Here is a 20,761-nt window from a genome sequence, read left to right on the forward strand (position 1 = left end):
TAAAGAAGGCTAACCTGACTTTTGAAAAGGGTCACAGAATCTTACAAGATGGCACCCAGAAGTCACATGACACTGTCAGTCAAAAAGCAGATATGTTATCTCTGCATAAAAAGGACACAATTTGTATTCATCTGAAGGTGCAAGAATTCAAAGCGTCTGAGAAAACAGGATTCTGGAAGGACAGTACAGGGAATTCTAACATAATCGATTTTGTCTTGTGAAACAATGATTCATCAAAGTTAACACAGAACAAACAACAACGAACACCTCTTGAACAAAGAAAAAAATCAGAGAGGTGCCAGAGAGACAGGGCTACCAAACACAGAGATGGAGAAAGACAAAGCAGCCGAGGTTGACTGGACTGAAGCAGGATACAAACTACAGTGCCATAAAAGTGAGATAAAGGAGCCTTCAGTGCCTCCTGTTCTACATAGTCCCCCTGTCCAGTCAATCTTCAACTATTCAACTACAGAGGCCTTTGCTGAAATCTGATTTGAAAATATTAACTTCTTCACTTAGGAAAAAGAATCTTAAAGCAAGGTACAGGTCTGCACTGATAAGAGACTGATCTAACTTTCATTGTTACAAATATCCCCTGTTCATACCTATGTTTATTATTTGTATCTGTATTTTAGCTAATGACTATCACTTTTTTCATTTAACTTTCAGGAATTGTGAACAGAGTCCAGATGTAATCCAACCAAGGCTCTAAAATAAAATTAACTTTCAATCTTGTCCTTTGCTGATGGTCATTTTTAAATTTGAACACCTGAGAAACAGAAGTTCAAACATGTTGCACAAAATTTAGTTCATGGACTAGTTTGTGGCTCAATGGGCGTGAATGTGAGAGCTACATAAGTTGAATTAGATTTTTTTAGATTAGATTACTTACAATGTGGAAACAGGCCCTTCGGCCCAACAAGTCCACACCGACCCGCCAAAGCGCAACCCACCCAGACCCATTCCCCTACGTTTATCCCTTCACCTAACACTACGGGCAATTTAGCATGGTCAATTCACCTGACCCTGCACATCTTTGGACTGTGGGAGGAAACTGGAGCACCCGGAGGAAACCCACGCAGACACGGGGAGAATGTGCAAACTCCACACAGTCAGTCGCCTGAGGCAGGAATTGAACCCGGGTCTCTGGCGCTGTGAGGCAGCAGTGCTAACCACTGTGCCACCATGCCGCCCTGATACTGCTGTTGCAGTATCCTGGGCATCATCTTATCATGGGCTTTGGGTCCTCAAAGGCCAGCGGGCCAGCAACTCTGGGGAGTAGATGGTTGTTGAGGCAAATCAGACACCACGAGGATGGAGATGCCCTGAGAGGCACATAACTACATTAAAAATGGTGAGGGCTGAGAGTTGTGAGGCCTGTTGGAGTGGTGAATCCAGGAGGATCGACAGGATTGCTAGCACAGCCATCCCTTTCTACAGCCCCATTGTTGGCTTTAATGTCCCCCTTCAGCAGCCTGCTGCTGGGATACTGCCTTCATTGAAATGGCTGCCTGTGCATAAAGCTTGCTGTAATAGGGTCCATACACACAAGTCACAAAAATGTACCAGTCAAATAGAGGACTGGATTATAAAGGGGAGGTTTTGCTACAGCTATACAAAGCCTTGCTGGGATTATATTTGGACTATGGTTTACAGTTTGGACACCACACCTCAGAAAGGGTACAACAGCATTGCGAGGACTGTAGCCCATATTCAGAGTATGTTTCCAGGTCTCAGATCACAAAGAGAGAAGAAAGCACATTAAGCTGAATTTGTATTCCTGGATTTTGAAAAGTAATGATGGTGTCATACAGTACTGCAGCAGGGAAACAGGCCCTTCAGTCCAACCTATGCTGACCAGGTTTCCCAAACGAAACCAGACCCATTTACCTGCTTTTGGCCTTCATGTTGTCCACTCGTCTGGGATAGGTGGATATAACCTGAAAATGTGAGTATGTATGCCTGTATACAGGAGTTGTCAGACAATGATTGGAACTGGAAACCCCTGTACGAAGCAGCAAATGCCAATTTTAATACCTCCTTATATCCTCCTTCTGCTAAGATCAGCCAGGACTATAGCAGATAATCAACAAAACGTCGTCTTAGTTTCCATGATACATTGGGATTACCAGCTGAACAACAGCAGAGTGCTTGAGGTTATGCTTTCGAAAGAGAATGCGCGCATACCTCAATATAATGTTCAGTCTTGATACTCCAAATTGCTTGTCCACTGAGTTTTCTTTCCCACGACTGAAAATTGCTGGAGTGGTTTTAAATTGAATTTGCTTACAGGGCAGTGATGTGGTGCCAAGTGTCTCTTCACGTTCTGCCAAGATGCAAATCGGACAAGGTCAGAATAGTGGCAGAATGATGGCTTGCACTCTGAAGTTTGATTTTTTGACAATGAAAATTCCTTTCAAACCTTAGGAACCTTAATTAATGATGTCTCTACATCAGGGGACACAGCAGTTACTTGAAGAACAGTACAATGGCCTCCTTTGTTTCAAATCAGACTCTTGTTGAAGGCCCATTTGAGAGGCATCCAGGCACAGTGGTCAAAAAGCAGATTATCCAGAGCAATGACAGATGTGGAGCAATGATAGGCACCACAATTCTATTCTGTACGAACAAAGCAGTCCCTTCGGCTTCTCAGAGCTGGCCTGCCATTCCATAAGAGCTTGGCTGATCTGATTGTGACCTCAATTCCATATGCCGGTCCACAACACTTTGATTATGCTCCTCACTACATTTTGACTCCCTTGTTTGTCCATTTGTTGGTCAACAAATATTCTGATTGTTGCATTCTACAAGGTTGCCTGTATTTCTCATTTGAGAACCAAAACAAATCTTGTGGGAAAGCTATCCCCATCGATCAGTTTATCCAGAGCTGAAAAATTCCTTCCACAACCAGACGGGTGAATGGAACACTTAGGAAGAGCCCAATAACAGAAAGCTCACAGGTTCAATCCATGGGCCAAGCCGAGTTAGACCTCTTCGCTAGGCTGAGAGTTGAACTGCAACAACACTTTTCCTCACTTACAGGTGGATATCTTCAAGAGTTGACATTCCTGCTTCTAAGTGGAAGACTGTTGGCTCTCGGGCCACTTGGAGACTTGAGCATAAAAAGCTAGGTTGGTACTTCAGTGCAGTGCTGAGAGAATGCTCCAAGGTGCTACCTTTCAGGTGAGATGACAAATCAAGCCCTGTCTTCCCTTTCAAAGTGGCACACTTTTCTGAAGAAGAGCAGGGGTGTGCTCTCTGGAAACCTGGCCAATGTTTATCCCTCAAATAGCATTGTTAATAAAAAGCAGATTATTTGGTTATGTGCTGTGGGAGCCTGCGGTGTGTAAGTTGGCTGCTGCATCTCCTACATTAAAGCAGTGACTACACCTCAAACACATAATCACAGCATTGTTACAGTGAAACTGTTGGGCATGTTTTGCTGATTTTCTCGGTTAGGAGTTGGGAATAAGCACCAGAATGTTGATGATACTTTAAGATTAAAAACGTCATTCAGAGAATACTCAAAGAACTTCTATCCATTCCTCCCAATTTTAACTCTACCAGTAACCAGTACTAAGATCAGAAAGTTGCTTGACTATGAATGCTCTCAGACAAGGCAATACACGTACCCTGGTGTCTAAGTCTCAGGCTGTGCGACTTTACCAGACTATTGGAAGTGTTTAAATTCAGCCTACAGATGTTTCTCATCTATTGCTGATTCATAAATAATTAAAACTGGCAACGCAGGTTAACAAGGTCATAAAACATGCAAACAAAGCACTGCAGTCCAAATGAAAAACTGAGGAGTTATGTTAAACCTACACAGAACCGTGTTTAGACCAAACTTGGAACACTGTGCAGAGTTTTGGCCTCACAGACTCACGGACTGCGTTCTTTCCTCCAGGAAGACTGAGCGGTAACGTAAGAGGACTCCAACATTGTGAAGGTGATGTGTCCATTTGAGGAGGGGGCAGTCTCAAAAAGAAGGAATTCAGAATAAACATCGCTACCCAGAGAACGGTGAAAAGTGGAACTCGTTGCCACAAAGAATAGGTGAAGCAAATAACGCAAATATATTCGTAAGAAAACTGGACACCAGGGAGGAAATGTGAGCAGGAACTGTTGATGGGGTAAGACAAAGCAGGATCAAAAGTGACCTATGTGCTGCAGAAACACCAATATAAACCAGTTGAGCAGAATGGGTGGTAAGCTGACAAAATGGATTGCCCACCCATTATAGAATCCACGTAAATATCATTTTACTTGTTTTTCCAAACTTCGCTTGCTGTTAGCACCAACTATTCTACCCAGCTCTACCAAAACAGAGCCAACACAGATGTCAGTGGAGCTCACATTTGTGACTCCCTTCCAACGGAGACTATTTCTGGCTTACAAACATTTAATAAAAATCAGAACTAGTGGTCTCAGCCAAGGCACTGATGTTTACTAAAGATTGTGTGACATTTGGAAATGATCTACAGTGATATAATCATAATAAGTTACATTACCACAGAACAATAAACCCTTTCTGGCCTGCAGTCTCTTCTCTTCTATTACCTATTTGGCCCCTGGGCACCCTCCTTCCCACTGGACTGTCTCTTTCTGTCTCATACAGCCATAGAGACATACAGCATGGAAACAGACCCTTCGGTCCACCTTGCTCATGCTGACCAAGTTTCCCAAATTAACCTAGCCCCACTTGCCTGCATTTGGCCCATACTCCTCTAAACCTTTCAAGTCCACGTACATGTCCCAAGGTCTTTTAAACTTTGTAACTGTACCTGCATCCACCACATAGAACATAGAACATAGAACAATACAGCACAGAACAGGCCCTTCGGCCCACGATGTTGTGCCGAACTTCTAACCTAGATTAAGTACCCATCCATGTACCTATCCAAATGCCGCTTAAAGGTCGCCAATGATTCCGACTCTACCACTCCCACGGGCAGCGCATTCCATGCCCCCACCACTCTCTGGGTAAAGAACCCACCCCTGACATCTCCCCTATACCTTCCACCCTTCACCTTAAATTTATGTCCCCTTGTAACACTCTGTTGTACCCGGGGAAAAAGTTTCTGACTGTCTACTCTATCTATTCCTCTGATCATCTTATAAACCTCTATCAAGTCACCCCTCATCCTTCGCCGTTCCAACGAGAAAAGGCCGAGAACTCTCAACCTATCCTCGTACGACTTCCTCTCCATTCCAGGCAACATCCTGGTAAATCTTCTCTGCACCCTCTCCAAAGCTTCCACATCTTTCCTAAAGTGAGGCGACCAGAACTGCACACAGTACTCCAACTGTGGCCTAACCAAAGTCCTGTACAGCTGCAACATCACTTCACGACTCTTGAATTCAATCCCTCTGCTAATGAACGATAATACTCCATAGGCCTTTTTACAAACTCTATCCACCTGAGTGGCAACCTTCAAAGATCTATGTACATTGACCCCAAGATCCCTCTGTTCCTCCACCTGACTAAGAACCCTACCATTAACCCTGTATTCCGCATTCTTATTTGTTCTTCCAAAATGGACAACCTCACACTTGGCAGGGTTGAACTCCATCTGCCACTCCTCAGCCCAGCTCTGCATCATATCTAAGTCCCTCTGCAGCCGACAACAGCCCTCCTCACTGTCCACAACTCCACCTATCTTCGTATTGTCTGCAAATTTACTGACCCACCCTTCGACTCCCTCATCTAAGTCATTAATAAAAATTACAAACAGCAGAGGACCCAGAACTGATCCCTGCGGAACTCCACTTGTAACTGGGCTCCAGGCTGAATATTTACCATCTACCACCACTCTCTGCCTTCGACCGGTTAGCCAGTTTTCTATCCAATTGGCCAAATTTCCCTCTATCCCATTCCTCCTGACTTTCCGCATAAGCCTACCATGGGGAATCTTATCAAATGCCTTACTAAAATCCATGTACAAACCACGTCCTCTGGCAGTTCATTTCACATACGAACCACCCTCTGTGTGAAAAAGCTGCCCTATAGCTTTCTTTTAAATCTTTCTCCTTTCACCTTGAAATTATGCCCTCTAATTTCGAGCTCCCCCACCCCCACCTTTGCTATTCATCTTATGTATGGTCCTCATGGTTTCAGAGCTCTCTATAAGGTCATCCCTCAACCTCCTACATTCCAGTCCCAGCAATATCTGGTACATCTTTTCTGAACACTCTCCAATTTAATAATATCCATCCCACAGCAGAGGAGCGTGTGTGTGTTTGTATGTGAGACCACCAGATGTATTCTTTACCTTTGGGACAGAAAAGTGATTTTAAAAACCCATCTGGCCGTTTAATGCTTATGCTTACATCACGTGGCACATTCTTATGTCAAATTCTCCAAACTATTGTAGTGCTAACTCTGGAGTTGAAATAGCACAAAAAAAAAATTGAGTATTAATGAAGTGAATGGAGCGGTATTTGTTAGATGTGTTCAGGTCAGTCTTTTGAAACAATATGCAAACAGTCCACCTAGGGAAGGGGCCATATAGATTTGGTGTCAGGGAATGAGCCTGGTCAGGCGATTAAAATTTCAGTGATGGAGCATTTTGGGATCACTGACCACAATTCTGTAGGTTTTAAGTTACTTAAGTTCTGTAGGTTTTAAGGTTAAGAGTAGTCCTTGGATTTTCTAAACTGGTGGAAGGCTAGTAACCACAATATTAGGTAGGAACTGGGAAATGCAGAAAACTGAAAGATTGGGGCAGATGTTTGAGGGTAAATCCACATCCGGCATGTGGGAAATTTTCAGAGGTCAGTCCATTAAAGTTCAGGACCAACATGGCCCTGTGAAAATGAAGGATGACAATGGCAAGATTTGGGAACCTTGGATGACAGGAGAAATTGAGAGCTTAGTCACAAGGAGCAAGGAGGCATGTGTATGGTTTAAGAAACTGAAGTCAGACAGAACTCCTGAAGAATTCAAAGATAGCAGGAAAAGACTCAAGCAAGAAATAAGGAGGGCGAACGGGGGCCATAAAATGTTTTTGGCAAACAGATTAAGGAAAATTCTAAGGTGTCTTGTACATATATAAGGAGCAAGAGGGTAGCTAGGGAAAGGGTAGATCCACTCAAGAACAAAGGAGGAAATTTATGCACGAAATTGGAGTAAGCGGGTGAGGGCTTTATTGAATACTTTGCATCAGTATTCACAAAGGAGAGGGGCATGGTGGATGGCGAGTTTCAAAAGTGGTATGTTGATATTCTGGGGCATGTCAATTCAAAAAAGGAGGTAGCGTTGGCTGTTTTAAAAAGTATCATGTCAGACAAGTCTCCAGGACCTGATGGGATCTATCCCAGAATGCTGAGGGAGGCAGGTGAGGAAATTGCTGGGGCCTGATATGAAATCTTTGTGTTCTCTTCAGTCACAGAAGAGGCCCCAGAGGATTGAAGATTAGCCAATGTTGTTCCTTTATTTAAAAAGGGCAAGAGATACAATCCAGGAAATTACAGGCCAGTGAGCCTTACGTCAGTGGGAGGGAAATTATTGGAGAAGATTCTTGGGGATAGGCTTTACTCAAATGGAAAAAATATGGATTTGTTAGCCAAAGGCAGCATGGTTTTGTGTGGGAAAGGTCGTGTCTCACAAACTTGATTAAGTTTTTCAAGGAAGTAACAGATGATTGATGAGGGCAGGTGTTGTCTGTATGGACTTGAGCAAGGCCTTTGATAAGGTCCCTCATGGCAGATTGATACTGAAGGCAAAGTCACATGGGACCTGTGGTGAGCTGGTGAGATGGAAACAGAATTGGCTTAGTCATAAAAGACAGAGAGGAGCAGTGACAAGGCGTTTCTTTGACAGGAGTACTGTGATCAGTGGTGTTTTGCAGGGAACGGTGTTGGGACCCCTGTTGTTTGCAATATATATAAAGGATTTTGAGGAGAATGTCGATGCCTGATTAGTAAGTTTGCAGATGACACAAAGATTGGAGGAGCTGTGGATAGTGAGGTGGATTGCCAGAGGATATAGCGGGATATAGATAGGCTGGAGAGACTTGGGCAGAGAAATGGCAGATGGAGTTTAATCCGGATAAATGCAAAATAATGCATTTTGGAAGATCTAGTGCAGGAAGGAAGTATATAGTAAATGGCAGAACCCTTAGTTACATCAACATACAGAGGATCTAGGTGTACAGGTCCACAGTTCCTGAAAGTAGCAACACAAGTGGATAAGGTAGTCAGGAAGGCATATGGCACACTTGCCTTTGTTGGTTGGGGCATGAAGTATAAAAATTGCTAAGTCATATTGTAGCTGTATCGAACTTTAGCTTGTGCAGTTGGTGTACAGTTCTGGTTGCCACACTACCAGAAGGATGTCAAGATTTTGGAGAGGGTACAGAAATGGTTTACCAGGATATTGCATGGTTTGGAGACTATTAGCTATGAGAAGAGATTGGACCAATCTCACTTGCACATCAAAGCATGAGGAGCAACTTCACAGATGTTTAGAACATTATGATAGGCATGGACAGAAGTTGGAGCCTTTTTTCCAGGACAGAAATGTCAATTACTAGGGGATATAGGTTTCAGGTAAAAGAGGGTAAGTTTAAACATTTGAGAGGCGTGGTTCTTTAACTCAGAGGATGGCAAGTACCTGGAATGCGCTGCCAGAGAAAGTTGTGGAAGCAGATACAACAATGGCATTTAAGAGGTATATGAATAGCCATGAAGTGTGAATAGAGGCAAGAGTTTTAATTCAAAAAGTCGTCATGTGTCGGTGCAGTCTTGGTGGGCCGAAGGGCCTGTTCACGTGTTATACTGTTCTTTGTTCTTAGCCCAGCTCCACCTCGGTCTTGATCATTTACATGCACCTGTTGATATAGTGGGAGTGAGCCGTTGTTTGGGTTTATCATCAGTCATGTATGTTCTTTTTTAAAGGAAGGTTCCCCCTAATTTCTCCCCAATTTCCATTAAGTTGCCTTCCTCCCCATCTCTCCTCAAGGAGCTGACTCTTTCTTAGAGCAGTCTCCCTGGCTTCAAAGTGCCATCTGGAGCCTCATGTTTTTTGTCTGTGAGGCTTGATGTTGAGATCGGCGGCCTATTTGGCTTTGGAATGAGAAAAGAAAAAAAAAATCTTGATCTCGCCCAACTCCTACCTCTGTGCAATTTCTAAGGAGAAGATCATTGGATAGAAGCTGGGAGAAATAAAGTTGGCCATAGCCAATTATGTTAAGCACACAGCCCACAATGTTCTGGATGTGATCAGCTATCGCAGCATAGATAGGAAATCCAGCCTAGGCCCTGAGGCCTTTATAGTTCAGTATTATTGGACAAATGTTTCTGCACTAGACCATCAAGTGTTTGTATTTTTATTTTCCCCAAGATTATATGTTAGACGTCCTACCTAACTCCAGGACCAACATGTTCTCAGCTCCTTGCTATGTAAAATCATATCATGAAAAACATTGAATATTTGTATATGATTGCTGTAACTCTCCCCTGGCTTGCTTAGAAAGGGCATAGTGTGCATTGTTTATTGCGCAGTTTGAAAGGTCAATATGATCTTCTGCACTGCACTACATAGGCCAGATCTTAATGATCTGTCCATATTCAATCCAATTAAATCTTTCAGCATTCTAGAAATAAAGTGACCACTGAAGGTGCTGACATGGACTGTGGTCCATCATTTGCCCATCATTGCTTGTCAATCACTTCATGTTAGTGACTAGTTCAAATTGCTGAAAATAGACAATAGACAATAGGTGCAGGAGTAGGCCATTCAGCCCTTCGAGCCTGCACCGCCATTCAATATGATCATGGCTGATCATTCCTAATCAGTATCCTGTTCCTGCCTTATCTCCATAACCCTTGATTCCACTATCTTTGAGAGCTCTATCCAACTCCTTCTTAAATGAATCCAGAGAGTGGGCCTCCACTGCCCTCTGGGGCAGAGCATTCCACACAGCCACCACTCTCTGGGTGAAGAAGTTTCTCCTGAGCTCTGTCCTAAATGGTCTACCCCGTATTTTTAAGCTGTGTCCTCTGGTTCGGCACTCACCCATCAGTGGAAATATGTTTCCTACTGCCAGAGTGTCCAATCCTTTCATAATCTTATACGTCTCAATCAGATCCCCTCTCAATCTTCGAAACTCAAGGGTATACAAGCCCAGTCGCTTCAGTCTTTCAGTGTAAGGTAATCCTGCCATTCCAGGAATTGACCTCGTGAACCTATGCTGCACTCCCTCAATCGCCAGAATAATGAGCTGTGATTAGGAATTTGACTCACCAAAGGTTACCAAATGATCAGAGAGCTGGTCCACAGGGATTCATTCTTTCTGAGCTGAGTGCTTTGAAATGCAGGAAACCAGAAAGATCATCAAAACCTTTTGGTTTACTTGGTTCCTGAGCTGGCACTGGGTCAGTGGCCACTGAATAGCATCAGGAGCACATCCATGGTCCAATGGAGTAAATCACTGCACATTGAGGCAGACATGGAGTGGTCATAGGGGACTTGACAATTGAGAGGTCAGAAGCATTCGAGCAACCATCTGTGTTACATCTGTACAGTGTGATGCCTCGTTGGTGTCAGTCTATACAACAACATCACTAAAAGGAGGCAGGACATTTTGTGTGAAAAAGGTAACAGCCAGAAGTCCTGCTCCTGTTGACTTTGGAAGGAAAAGAATTTGTGTTTCTGAAGTCAGAAGTACCTGAATTAGTGAGGAGATCCATGATGGCCTCAAAAAAACCTAACAATCACTCCAACTTTGTCAGACTAAGAGGATCTTAAATGCATGAAATGTAAACAGTACAGACATAAGTAAGAGCATGATATAGAGGCAATAACAAAGAGTTGGCTCAATGAGAAGGTAGCGTGGGCATTTTCCTATCAAGGACAGAGAAAAATATCCAAGGCCAGAGATCCTAGGATGACGAATGGTACAGCAATTAAAGTGACATCACATGGGAAAACCACAAACCAAAAAAACCAAATTTGCTGAAAGACTCCCTCAAAATAATTACAACAAGATTCTTTTTTAGTTTTTACTGTAACATGATTCAGAACCAATAACATGTATAATTTAATAGGGAAATGATAGTTTTATAATAAGGTAAATTCCACTTTAAGTAGTTAATCCAACTACTCTGTCGTATGCAATCACAAGAATTAGCATCATTTCAACACGCACAAATGCTACGACATAGTGACGCAGTTCCACAAATTGCTGTTCTCTGCTTACTCAGAGGAGGTCCGGTACTCTTGTTGATAATAGCTTTCATCCTTGAGTTTTCCTTGCAACACTATCCATCAGGGTGGGTCATGACAATCCTGATGGCGTGGTTTTCCAAAGGACCAACCAAAACATCCCGGTTCATGTTTTGGCCACTTCTGGGAAAATATCCAGCTCTTTGGTGTTTTCAAGCCATTCTTGCAGTTTTACAGGTTTTAGACCTTTTTAGTCAGCATGCATAGACTCTCCAAGAACTCCTGTCTTCTTTTTAGCCAATAAGAATTACTGACCTCTTTGTCAAAGTGATTTGCTTCTTTTTCTCAAAAACAATTCTCTGTGCCCCTCTTCTTGTCTCTGTCTGTTTTCTCTTGTAAATCCTCATTTTGTCTGCAGCTCTCGGAATTGTTTGACGGGCAAACGGCTTCTTTCTTAACCTTCTGTTGGCACTGCTTCAAGGTCAGGGGTCACGTGAACTTGTATTTCTTATCATCCAAGAATGGAACAATTGATCCCTTTACAATTGTTGCAAGCTCTTAAAACTACTTTTCAAATGTTCTACAAAGAAATTAGATCCCCACAGATGCTTTGAAGAAATTATACATTTTCCTCACTATACTGTTTCCAGTTCAAAGGTCATCACAATTGTAAGGTGTACAATATAATTCCTGAAGAAGGGCTCATGCCCGAAACGCCGATTCTCCTGCTCCTTGGATGCTGCCTGACCTGCTGCGCTTTTCCAGCAACACATTTTCAGCTCTGTACAATATAATAGACAACCGTGTAAAATACAGATATCTAAAACAAAAGAGGTGCAAAATATGAGTAACAGAACATCAAATAACATAAGAGGAAGCCAAAAAAGACTCTGTAGCCATTTAAATAGTAAAAAGAGAGTGAAGACGTGTTGCTGATACAGACCCAAAGAGGAGAATACTGTGAGTTCAACAACTTCTCCAGAAACATGAGCACCAATTTATACTGACACTCATGTGCAATGTTGTATTGTCTGAAGACTGATCTTTTGAGCAGAATATAAAACCAAGGCTCTATTTGGTCTCTCAGGTGAACACAGAAGAACCCATAGCACTATTCTGCAGGAGACCAGGGGGGAGTTTTCCTGGGTATCATCTGCAACACATAACCAGCAGAAAAAGCAAGCTGTCCAGTCATGACTGACTGCTGTGTTTCCTACATTACAACAGTCGCTACATTTCCAAAGTACTTGATCGGTTTTAAAGCACCTTGGAATGTCCTGAAGTTGTGGAGGACGCAATACAAATACGATTATCATTTCTTGTCACTTTTCTTCCCCTCTGTTTGAGGCACTGACTCTTTTTGAACTACAGCTTCACAACGTCCAGAAATCCTTCGCCAAGTGGTCATGAGTTGGCCTAGAAGTACGGTAATTCTGACTACTGAACCACAGAGTGAAGTCTCGTAGCTAAGCCTGAGACTGTGCTAGTCTAACGCCCACACATACAAAACATTGCTACTTAGGTGGAGTGGCTGGATGTGCAGACACATCTGATTTCTTTACATTTCATAGTGCAGGGGTGCTGTGGACAGTTATTGCAACCAAACTGCTATTTTGGCTCATGCTAGGAATTGGTGATGGGACTTCAATTTTATGTGGCTGAGTGCACACAGGGTACAGTGCACTGATGGAATGGTGGGGCGCACTTTCTGCCCCATCCTCCCAAGGTGGAACAGACTTTCCTCTCTGTATCACTACACATAATGTTTTCATTGCCAGTAAAGAAAACTCACCCAACTGAGTCATGTGATCTTGACAAGCATATCAGCCTACAGTATACAACGTCTGCAGGAAACCAAATAGTTAGACTGTTCTGATTCAACCAGTAGACCGTCTTATCCAGCTGAGATAAGTGACTTCAAGAGACAAGACAACACTGAGACTCCTATCACGTTGGCCTCTACTTAAGATTTCAAGGATATGGGTTTTAAAAGTAAGAGGCCTCTCTGTGATTGAAGTAGTCTTCCATACTTATGAAAGAAAAACATCACATTCACCCCCCCCACCCCCCCCCAGCTTGCTATGTTTATAGAATAGCTCCAATTACGGTATTCACTGCTGTGAAATGCCCTTTTTGTGTCTCTGTGCTACGGCACTGTTACAAGAAATCATTCAGTTATAGCCCAACATCTGCTCTACATTCGGAAAAACCACATTTACAGAGGAGATGTGACTGAGTGGGAGTTGTTCCCAACTAAGATCCAAATTCAGACTTGATGTGGAGGTGCCAGTTTTGGACTGAAGTGAACAAAGACAGAAGTCATATGACATCAGGTTATAGTCCAACAGGTTTATTTGAAATCCCAAGCTTTTAGAGTGTTGCTCCTTCACCTGATGAAGGAGCAGCGCTCCGAAAACTTATGATTTCTAATAAACCTGTTGGACTGTAACCTGGTGTCATGTGACTTCTGACCAAATTCAGACGGATAGACTTTTGATGGGTAAGAGATTTAAGGGTCATTGAACCAAGGCAGGTAGGTGGAGTTAAAGTACAGATTGGTCATGACCTAACTGAATAACCTCAGGGGCGGAATGATCCCACTCCTGTTTCGTTTAAGTTTGATCCAAGTCAAATCAAACAGTTTTGAATGAAGTGAGTCATTGCATGGTGGGAAAATCATCCAATTTAATTCCAACATACATTTAATTTACTTCCGTTTGCTCTCATTGTGAAATCTACTTGCCATTCATATACAGAAACCCAAAGAACTTCATCCTTCCATAGTCACCACCCAAGTGAAAAATCGCCAAAAGCTAAGCCCTTTCTTAGCCATTTATTTCAAAGAATTACAATTTTTAAAATGAGCCCCTCTCTGTTTGTCCAAGACCAGCTGAAAGGTGAGAAAAGCTGTCGAGTCATGGCAATGATTCAATTCCCAACTGTAGCCCTTTCAAGACCTATCTGGTATAGATTACTGACAGCTACAAAATGTCCTTGAGGATCTGATTAAAGTCATACTCACACCACCCTGATCACCGGCCAAACAGTGCAGACTGCACATTTTACTTGGCAGCCCAGAATTTTCTTTTTTGTTATTTTGCTGCTTTTCTTTAGCAGAGGTGAAGGCCATTCACTCCCACGAAGAGCACAAGGGGAAGAGAGCTCGGATGCAGATGGGCAAATTGGCAGACGGCTCTTTCCCACAGGTCCCTGTAGAGGAAGTGGTTGTCGTTACAATTGATGAAGCTTGTCTTCAGGTGACTCAATGCAGGAAAACAGCTCTGCAGTGAAGGAATTGTATCTATGGACAAAATTCTGCTCATCATGATTAAGTTCCCCGCTGAGGATATAGTGCAGTGGTTATGTTGCAGGACTAATTATTGAGAGGCATGGGCTAATAATCCAAGGGATGAGTGTTCAAATCCAATAATGATAGATTGCAAATCTGAAATCAGTTTCCAAAAAAAAACATTCAAAATTCCCTAGATTCTTGACAGGTCCTAACAGATTGGAAAGTCACAAATATAACACTCCTTTCAAGAAAGGAGAGAGACAGAAAGCAGGAAACTGTAGGCCAGTTCGCCTGGAACTCACTATTAAGGAAGTAGTAGGAGGTCATTTGGAAAATCATAATACAATTAGGGTCAACATGAAAGAGAAATTGTGTTTGACAAATGCACGAGAATAGCCTGAGGATGTCACAAGTGACATGGATAAAAGGACCACAGTAGATCCTATTTCGATATGGCGATGTCCAATGAATCTTCGGAGTTGAAGCAATGCATGCTACGAGGCCTGAGATAGGCCCAGGCATTAAATACTGCCTTGACTGTCATTTCCTGCTCAATCCACTGCCCTTTCACTGTGGCCCTAGTATCTGTCAAGTTACTGAATTGTACATTTTTCAATAAATTGAATGAGACTTCATCAACATGAAGTTATTAAATCTGGAGAAGTCAGGCCAGACTCGAAATGCTAACTCTCTTTCTCTCTCCATAGATGCTGCCAGACCAGCTGATTTTCTCCTGACCTTTTCCGTGACTGTATTCAGAATAACCTGCACAGGGAGAACTTCTGCGGCCCCAGCACAGACTGCATGCTTTCTCCTCTTGGAATCTGAACCCACTGAATGAGAGACCAGCTGAGGTGGAGGGGGTCCCAAATTTGTGCTGGACTTCCTCCAATTAAAGTTATGCAGCTTCCTCCAACTAATCGAGCCAAAACTACTTCAGTGGGACATTGATACATCAAATTATTTGAAGTCAAGTGAACAGAATCCGAGTATAGGTCTCAGCCTTCCTGTAGTCACTGATGTGTCAGATTAGACAGACAACAATTATTCGTACTTATATAACACTTGAAAAGCAAATCTTCCCCCAGTGCTTCACATTGTCTTCTGGCACCTCACCTGTGACTGGGCATTGGCTAACATAGAAAATTACAACACAGTACAGGCCTTTCAGCCCTTGATGTTGTGCAGACCTGTAGAACCAATCTGAAGCCCAACCAACCTACACTGTTCCATTTTCATCCATATGTTTATCCAATGATCATTTAAATGTCCTTAAAGTTAGCGAGTCTACTACTGTTGAGGCAGGGTGTGGAACGCCCCTACTACTGAGTAAAGAAACTACCTCTGACATCTGTCCTATATCTATCTCCCCTCAATTTAAAGCTATATCCTCTCGTGCTAGCCATCACCATCCAAGGAAAAAAACCTCTCATTGTCCACCCTATCTAACCCTCTGATTATCTTATATGTCTCAATTAGGTCACCTCTCAACCTTCATCTCTCGAACGAAAACAGCCTCAAGCCCCTCAGTCTTTCTTCATAAGACCTTTCCTCCATACCAGGTGACATCCTGGAAAATCTCCTCTGAACCCTTTCCAAAGCTTCCACATCCTTCCTTTAATGCGGTTACCAGAACCGTATGCAATATTCCGAGTGCGGTCGCACCAGAGTTTTGTACAGCTGCAACATGACCTTGTGGCTCCAAAACTCAATCCTTCTCCCAATAAAACCTAATACACGGTATGCTTTCTCAACAACCCTATCAACCTGGGTGGCAACTTTCAGGGATCTATGTACGTGAACACCGAGATCTCTCTGCTCATCTACACTGCCAAGAATCTTACCATTAGCCCAGTACTCGGCATTCCGGTTGCTCCTTTCAAAGTGAATCACCTGACACTTTTCCACATTAAACTTTCAGCTAGCCAATTTCTGATCCAAACTGCTAAATCACTCTCATTCCCATGCCTCCATATTTTGTGCAATAGCCTACTGTGGGGAACCTTATCAAATGCCTTCCTGAAATCCATATACACCACATCAAATGCTTTACCCTCATCCACTTACTTGGTTACCTTCTCAAAGAACTCAATAAGGTTTGTGATGCATGACCTACCCTTCACAAAACTGTGTTGACTATCCCCAATCAACTTATTTCTTTCTAGATGATTATAAATCTCTTATAACCTTTTTCAACAACTTACCCACAAATAAAGTAAGGCTCACTGGTCTATAATTCCCAGGGTTGTCTCGACTCTCCTTCTTGAACAAGGGAACAACATTTGGTGGTGCCACTATTTAAGAAAGGCAGTGAGGAAAAGCCAGGGGATGGTAGACTGGTGGACAAGTTGTTAGAGGGGATCCTGAGGGACAGGATTTACAAGTATTTGGAAAGACAAGGACTGATTAGATATAGTCACAATGGCTTTGTGCGTGGGAAAACATATCTCATGAATGTGATTGAGTTTTTTTGAGGAAGCAACAAAGAGGATTGATGGAGGTAGAGTGGTGGACGTGATCTAAATGGACTTCAGTAAGGCTTTTGACAAGGTTTCTCATGGGAGACTGGCTAGCAACTTTGGATCACATGGAATAAAGGAAGAACTAGCCGTTTGGATACCAAACTGACTTGAAGGTAGACGACAGAGGGTAATGGTGGGGGGTTGCTTTCCAGACTGGGAGCCTATGACCAGTGGTGTGCCACAAGGTTCGGTGCTGGGTTCACAACTTTTCGTTATTTACATAAATGATTTGGATGTGAACATATTTTTTAAGTTAGCAGGCACAAAATTGGAGGTGTCATGGACAGCAAAGAAGGTTACCTCAGATTACAACAGGATCTTGATCAGATGAGCCAATGGGCCAAGGTGTGGCAGATGGAGTTTAATTTAGATGAATGTGAGATGCTGAATTTTGGAAAAGCAAATCAGAGCAGGACTTATACACTTAATGGTAAGGTCCTGGAGAGTGTTCCTGAACAAAGAGACCTTGGAGTGCAGGTTCATAGCTCCTTGAAAGTGGAGTCGCAGGTAGATAGGATCGTGAAGATGGCATTTGGTATGCTTTCCTTTATTGGTCAGAGTATTGAGTACAGGAGTTGGGAGGTCATGTTGCGGCTGTACAGGACATTGGTTAGGCCACTGTTGGAATACTGAGTGCAATTCTGGTCTCCTTCCTATCGGAAAGATGTTGTGAAACTTGGAAGGGTTCAGAAAAGATTTACAAGGATGTTTCCAGGGTTGGAGGAGTTGAATTATAGGGAGAGGTTGAATAGGCTGGGGCTGTTTTCCCTGGAGCACTGGAGGGGTGACCTTATAGAGGTTTATAAAATCTTGAGGGGCATGGGTAGGGTAAATAGACAAGGTCTTGTCCCTGGGGTGGGTAAGTCCAGAACTAGAGGGGCATAGGTTTAGGGTGGAAGGGGAAAAATTTAAAAGGGATCTAAGGGGCAATTGTTTTGTGCATAGGGTAGTGTGTGTATGGAATGAGCTGCCAGAGGAAGTGGTGGAGGCTGGTACAATTACAGCACTTAAAAGGCATATGGATGGGTATATGCTAAATTGCCCATAGTGTTGGGTGCATTAGTCAGAGGGAAATGTGTCTGGGTGGGTTACTCTTCGGAGGGTCGGTGTGGACTGGTTGGGCTGAAGGGCCTGTTTCCACACTAGTGAATCTAATCATGAATAGGAAGGGTTTAGAGAGAAATGGCCAAGTGCTGGCAAATGGGAGTAGATTAGGTTAGGATATCTGGTTGATGTAGATGAGTTGGACTGAGGGGTCTGTTTCTGTGCTGTACAACTCTATGACTCTAAAAGCGTAACCAGGACATAAGTGTTAAAGGAGGTCTTAAACCAAGGGAGAGAGGTGGCATTTATGGAGGAAAATCTGGAGCTTAAGACCTCTATACTGTACCTTTAACTGTCCACCTCAGCTTTCAGAATTCCCCATCTGCCAAAGCAGATTGCCTGGACCCGGAAACATATTGCCTTGGTGGCACCCTACCTTCTGAGCATGACAACTCCTAGCTGTCCATCATTGTTGTTGGCAATCACTCGCTAACAAGTACAGTTGTCTACCCAGGAAATTCCACGTCACTGGTCATTGGAACTGTGGGTCCTCGTGTGGCTGACGAGCCTGATCCTATAGCTGCATCTTCCACCATGCATTCGGCAACTGTTTCTGGGAGGTGGAAGTGGTCCTTGGTCTCAGGATCATTGGCATTCCTTTCTCAGGTTCCTTTCCGATAATTCCTCTTTCTGGCAGGTGTTCTCGAAAAATTGTGTTCCTTCAGACAGGAGGTTCTTCCAAGTGGGTTTCTCCTCCCATGCATCGACGTCGATTTTGCATTTCTTGAGGGAAGTCTTCAGGGGCTCCTTGAACCCCTTCCTTCTTCATCCTTTCATTGGCGTGCCTTCCTCAAGGTGGGTGAAGATGATTTGCTTTGGCGGTCGGACCTCGGAACCCTAAGCATATGGCTGGCCCAGCAGAGTTGCTTTGGATATCATGGCCTCGATTGATGCTGGTGCAAATGGCTGCTTCAAGGATGTTCACGTTAGTACACTTGTCCTCGTGGGTGATGCGTTCAATAACTTCATCCTGACGTTAACTCTAGTTCTCAGCATTGAACAAGACAACACACTGAAATATTAACCTACCCCTCCGTTTAACAATGGCAACAGACTTCCTGTGTTCTCCTTTACTGAAGCAAAATATAAAACAGAAGGACAAAGGTGAAGGAAAGTTGACAACTCTGGTTGGATTCATTCCCAGAGATAGCGTTATTATCAATCAGCGTTATTTTCACTCCACCTTCAATGGTTTGCTAGCGAACAAATTAAAGTTCAGAGAAAGCGGAAGAAAAAGCACTTTTTCTTTTCTGATTACATACAGCAGTGTCTAGGAGTGACATTCCTAGATACTGCAGGTCAATCCTGGAAGGCTGGCAAAAGTAGTGAGAGAGGAGATGTACACACAGAGAAATATGTTCGAGTTACGACATCCATCATTCTAAGTCATGTAAACTCTTGGGGTCAACACCACTGTTTTTAACTGGACAATCCATTTGGCTTCTTGAGAAGTTTCTAAGATTGTGAAGAGATTTCAAAGACTTTTTCTTTAAAAAGTAAGTTTCTGATGTTGAGGTATTATTCATATCTCAGAACTGGACTGCAGATAACCATCCCAATTCCACGTGGCCAATCTTACATTCCACCCGGCTTTGAACTGATATAAAAGTAGAAATGCTGTGCTAACCAAACCACCTTCACCCAGCTCTGAAGAGTAATCGGAGTTATGAAATCCCCATTCAAATCTGGAGTTTTGATTAATCTTTGAAAGGCAGCTGAGCCTTCAATAGCTTCATTGGCTGCACTCTCAAACCTTTGGATACGAGTTTATGTTCTTCAGGATTCAGAACACTGGCAATTTCACAAGCAGCTGTGGAGGGGGAAGCAGCTGATAGCTAGCACACAGTGCAACCTTTGTGCTTTACTCTGGGAGCGTAAATCTATCCTGTTCAATGGCACAGCTTGGACTGGGCAGATAGTCACCCAGAGCATACCATGTTGAGTCATGTAGTGGGTTCCTCATTGGTCAGGCACGTGTGATCGAACAGTTTCAGTGCCATGGGAAGAGGTCTGCCTGCAGTGAAATTGCAGTCATTATCCTTGAGAACAAAATGGATTAGAAGCAGGCCACTTGGTTCCTTTAGATTGCTCCCACCATGTAATACGATCACGCCTAGTCTGACTTTGACCTCAACTTCACGTTTCTGCTACTTCGAGGACCTTTGAGACTCTCATTGGTCAAGAATTTATCTCACTCTGCTTTGAAAATATCCAAAGGTGTCACATCTAGCCTTCCCTGGAGTGCACAGCTTCAAAGGCTCGGGATCCTTAGAGGAAAAAAACTGCCTCATCCCCGTCCTACATTAGCAACACCTTATTTGTAAACTGTGTGCCCGAGTTCTAGTCCCTCCAGCAGGAGAAAACCACCTTTCAGCATTCACCCTTTGAAGGTCTTATATGTTTCAATTAGATCACTTCTCATTTCTTGTAAATGATAGATACACGCCCAATCGATTCAACCTTTCCTCAGATGAAAACTCCCCCAGCCCGGGTATCAGTTGAGCGAATCTTCTCTAATCTCTGAGGTTAACCTGTCATTCCTACAGACTGTAGTATAACCCTGGAAGGCTGGCAAAAGCAGCGAGAGAGGACATGTACCCATGGAAAAATACACCTGAGTCACGACATTCATCATTCGGAGTCATGTAAACTCTCGGGGTCAACACCATTTCTTTT

At 43.2% G+C, this 20,761-nt stretch overlaps 2 protein-coding genes across 6 annotated transcripts in view; one reads left to right on the forward strand and one right to left on the reverse strand.

The window, feature by feature from the left end:
• LOC148149447 (uncharacterized) overlaps nt 1–730 on the forward strand; it is a 103,752-nt gene extending 103,022 nt beyond the window's left edge. Inside the window, exon 6 of the mRNA XM_087990135.1 lies at nt 670–730. The gene's annotated coding sequence lies outside the window, so the exon portion shown is untranslated. The remainder of the gene's footprint in view (nt 1–669) is intronic.
• rad51b (RAD51 paralog B) overlaps nt 1–20,761 on the reverse strand; it is a 550,826-nt gene that overhangs the window by 28,816 nt on the left and 501,249 nt on the right. For 4 of the 5 annotated variants that reach the window (XM_087990130.1, XM_087990129.1, XM_087990128.1 and 1 more), the window contains one exon: nt 2,188–2,326. The exons of the other annotated variant lie outside the window; for it this stretch is intronic. In XM_087990130.1, the coding sequence (XP_087846256.1) occupies nt 2,188–2,326 (139 nt within the window). The remainder of the gene's footprint in view (nt 1–2,187; nt 2,327–20,761) is intronic. 5 annotated transcript variants of the gene reach the window in all.

The sequence above is a fragment of the Chiloscyllium plagiosum genome, unplaced genomic scaffold (genome assembly GCF_037043375.1).
Source record: "Chiloscyllium plagiosum isolate Xiang-an unplaced genomic scaffold, Cpla_swu_hap1 HiC_scaffold_8, whole genome shotgun sequence".
In the NCBI taxonomy this organism is placed as follows: Eukaryota; Metazoa; Chordata; class Chondrichthyes; order Orectolobiformes; family Hemiscylliidae; genus Chiloscyllium; species Chiloscyllium plagiosum.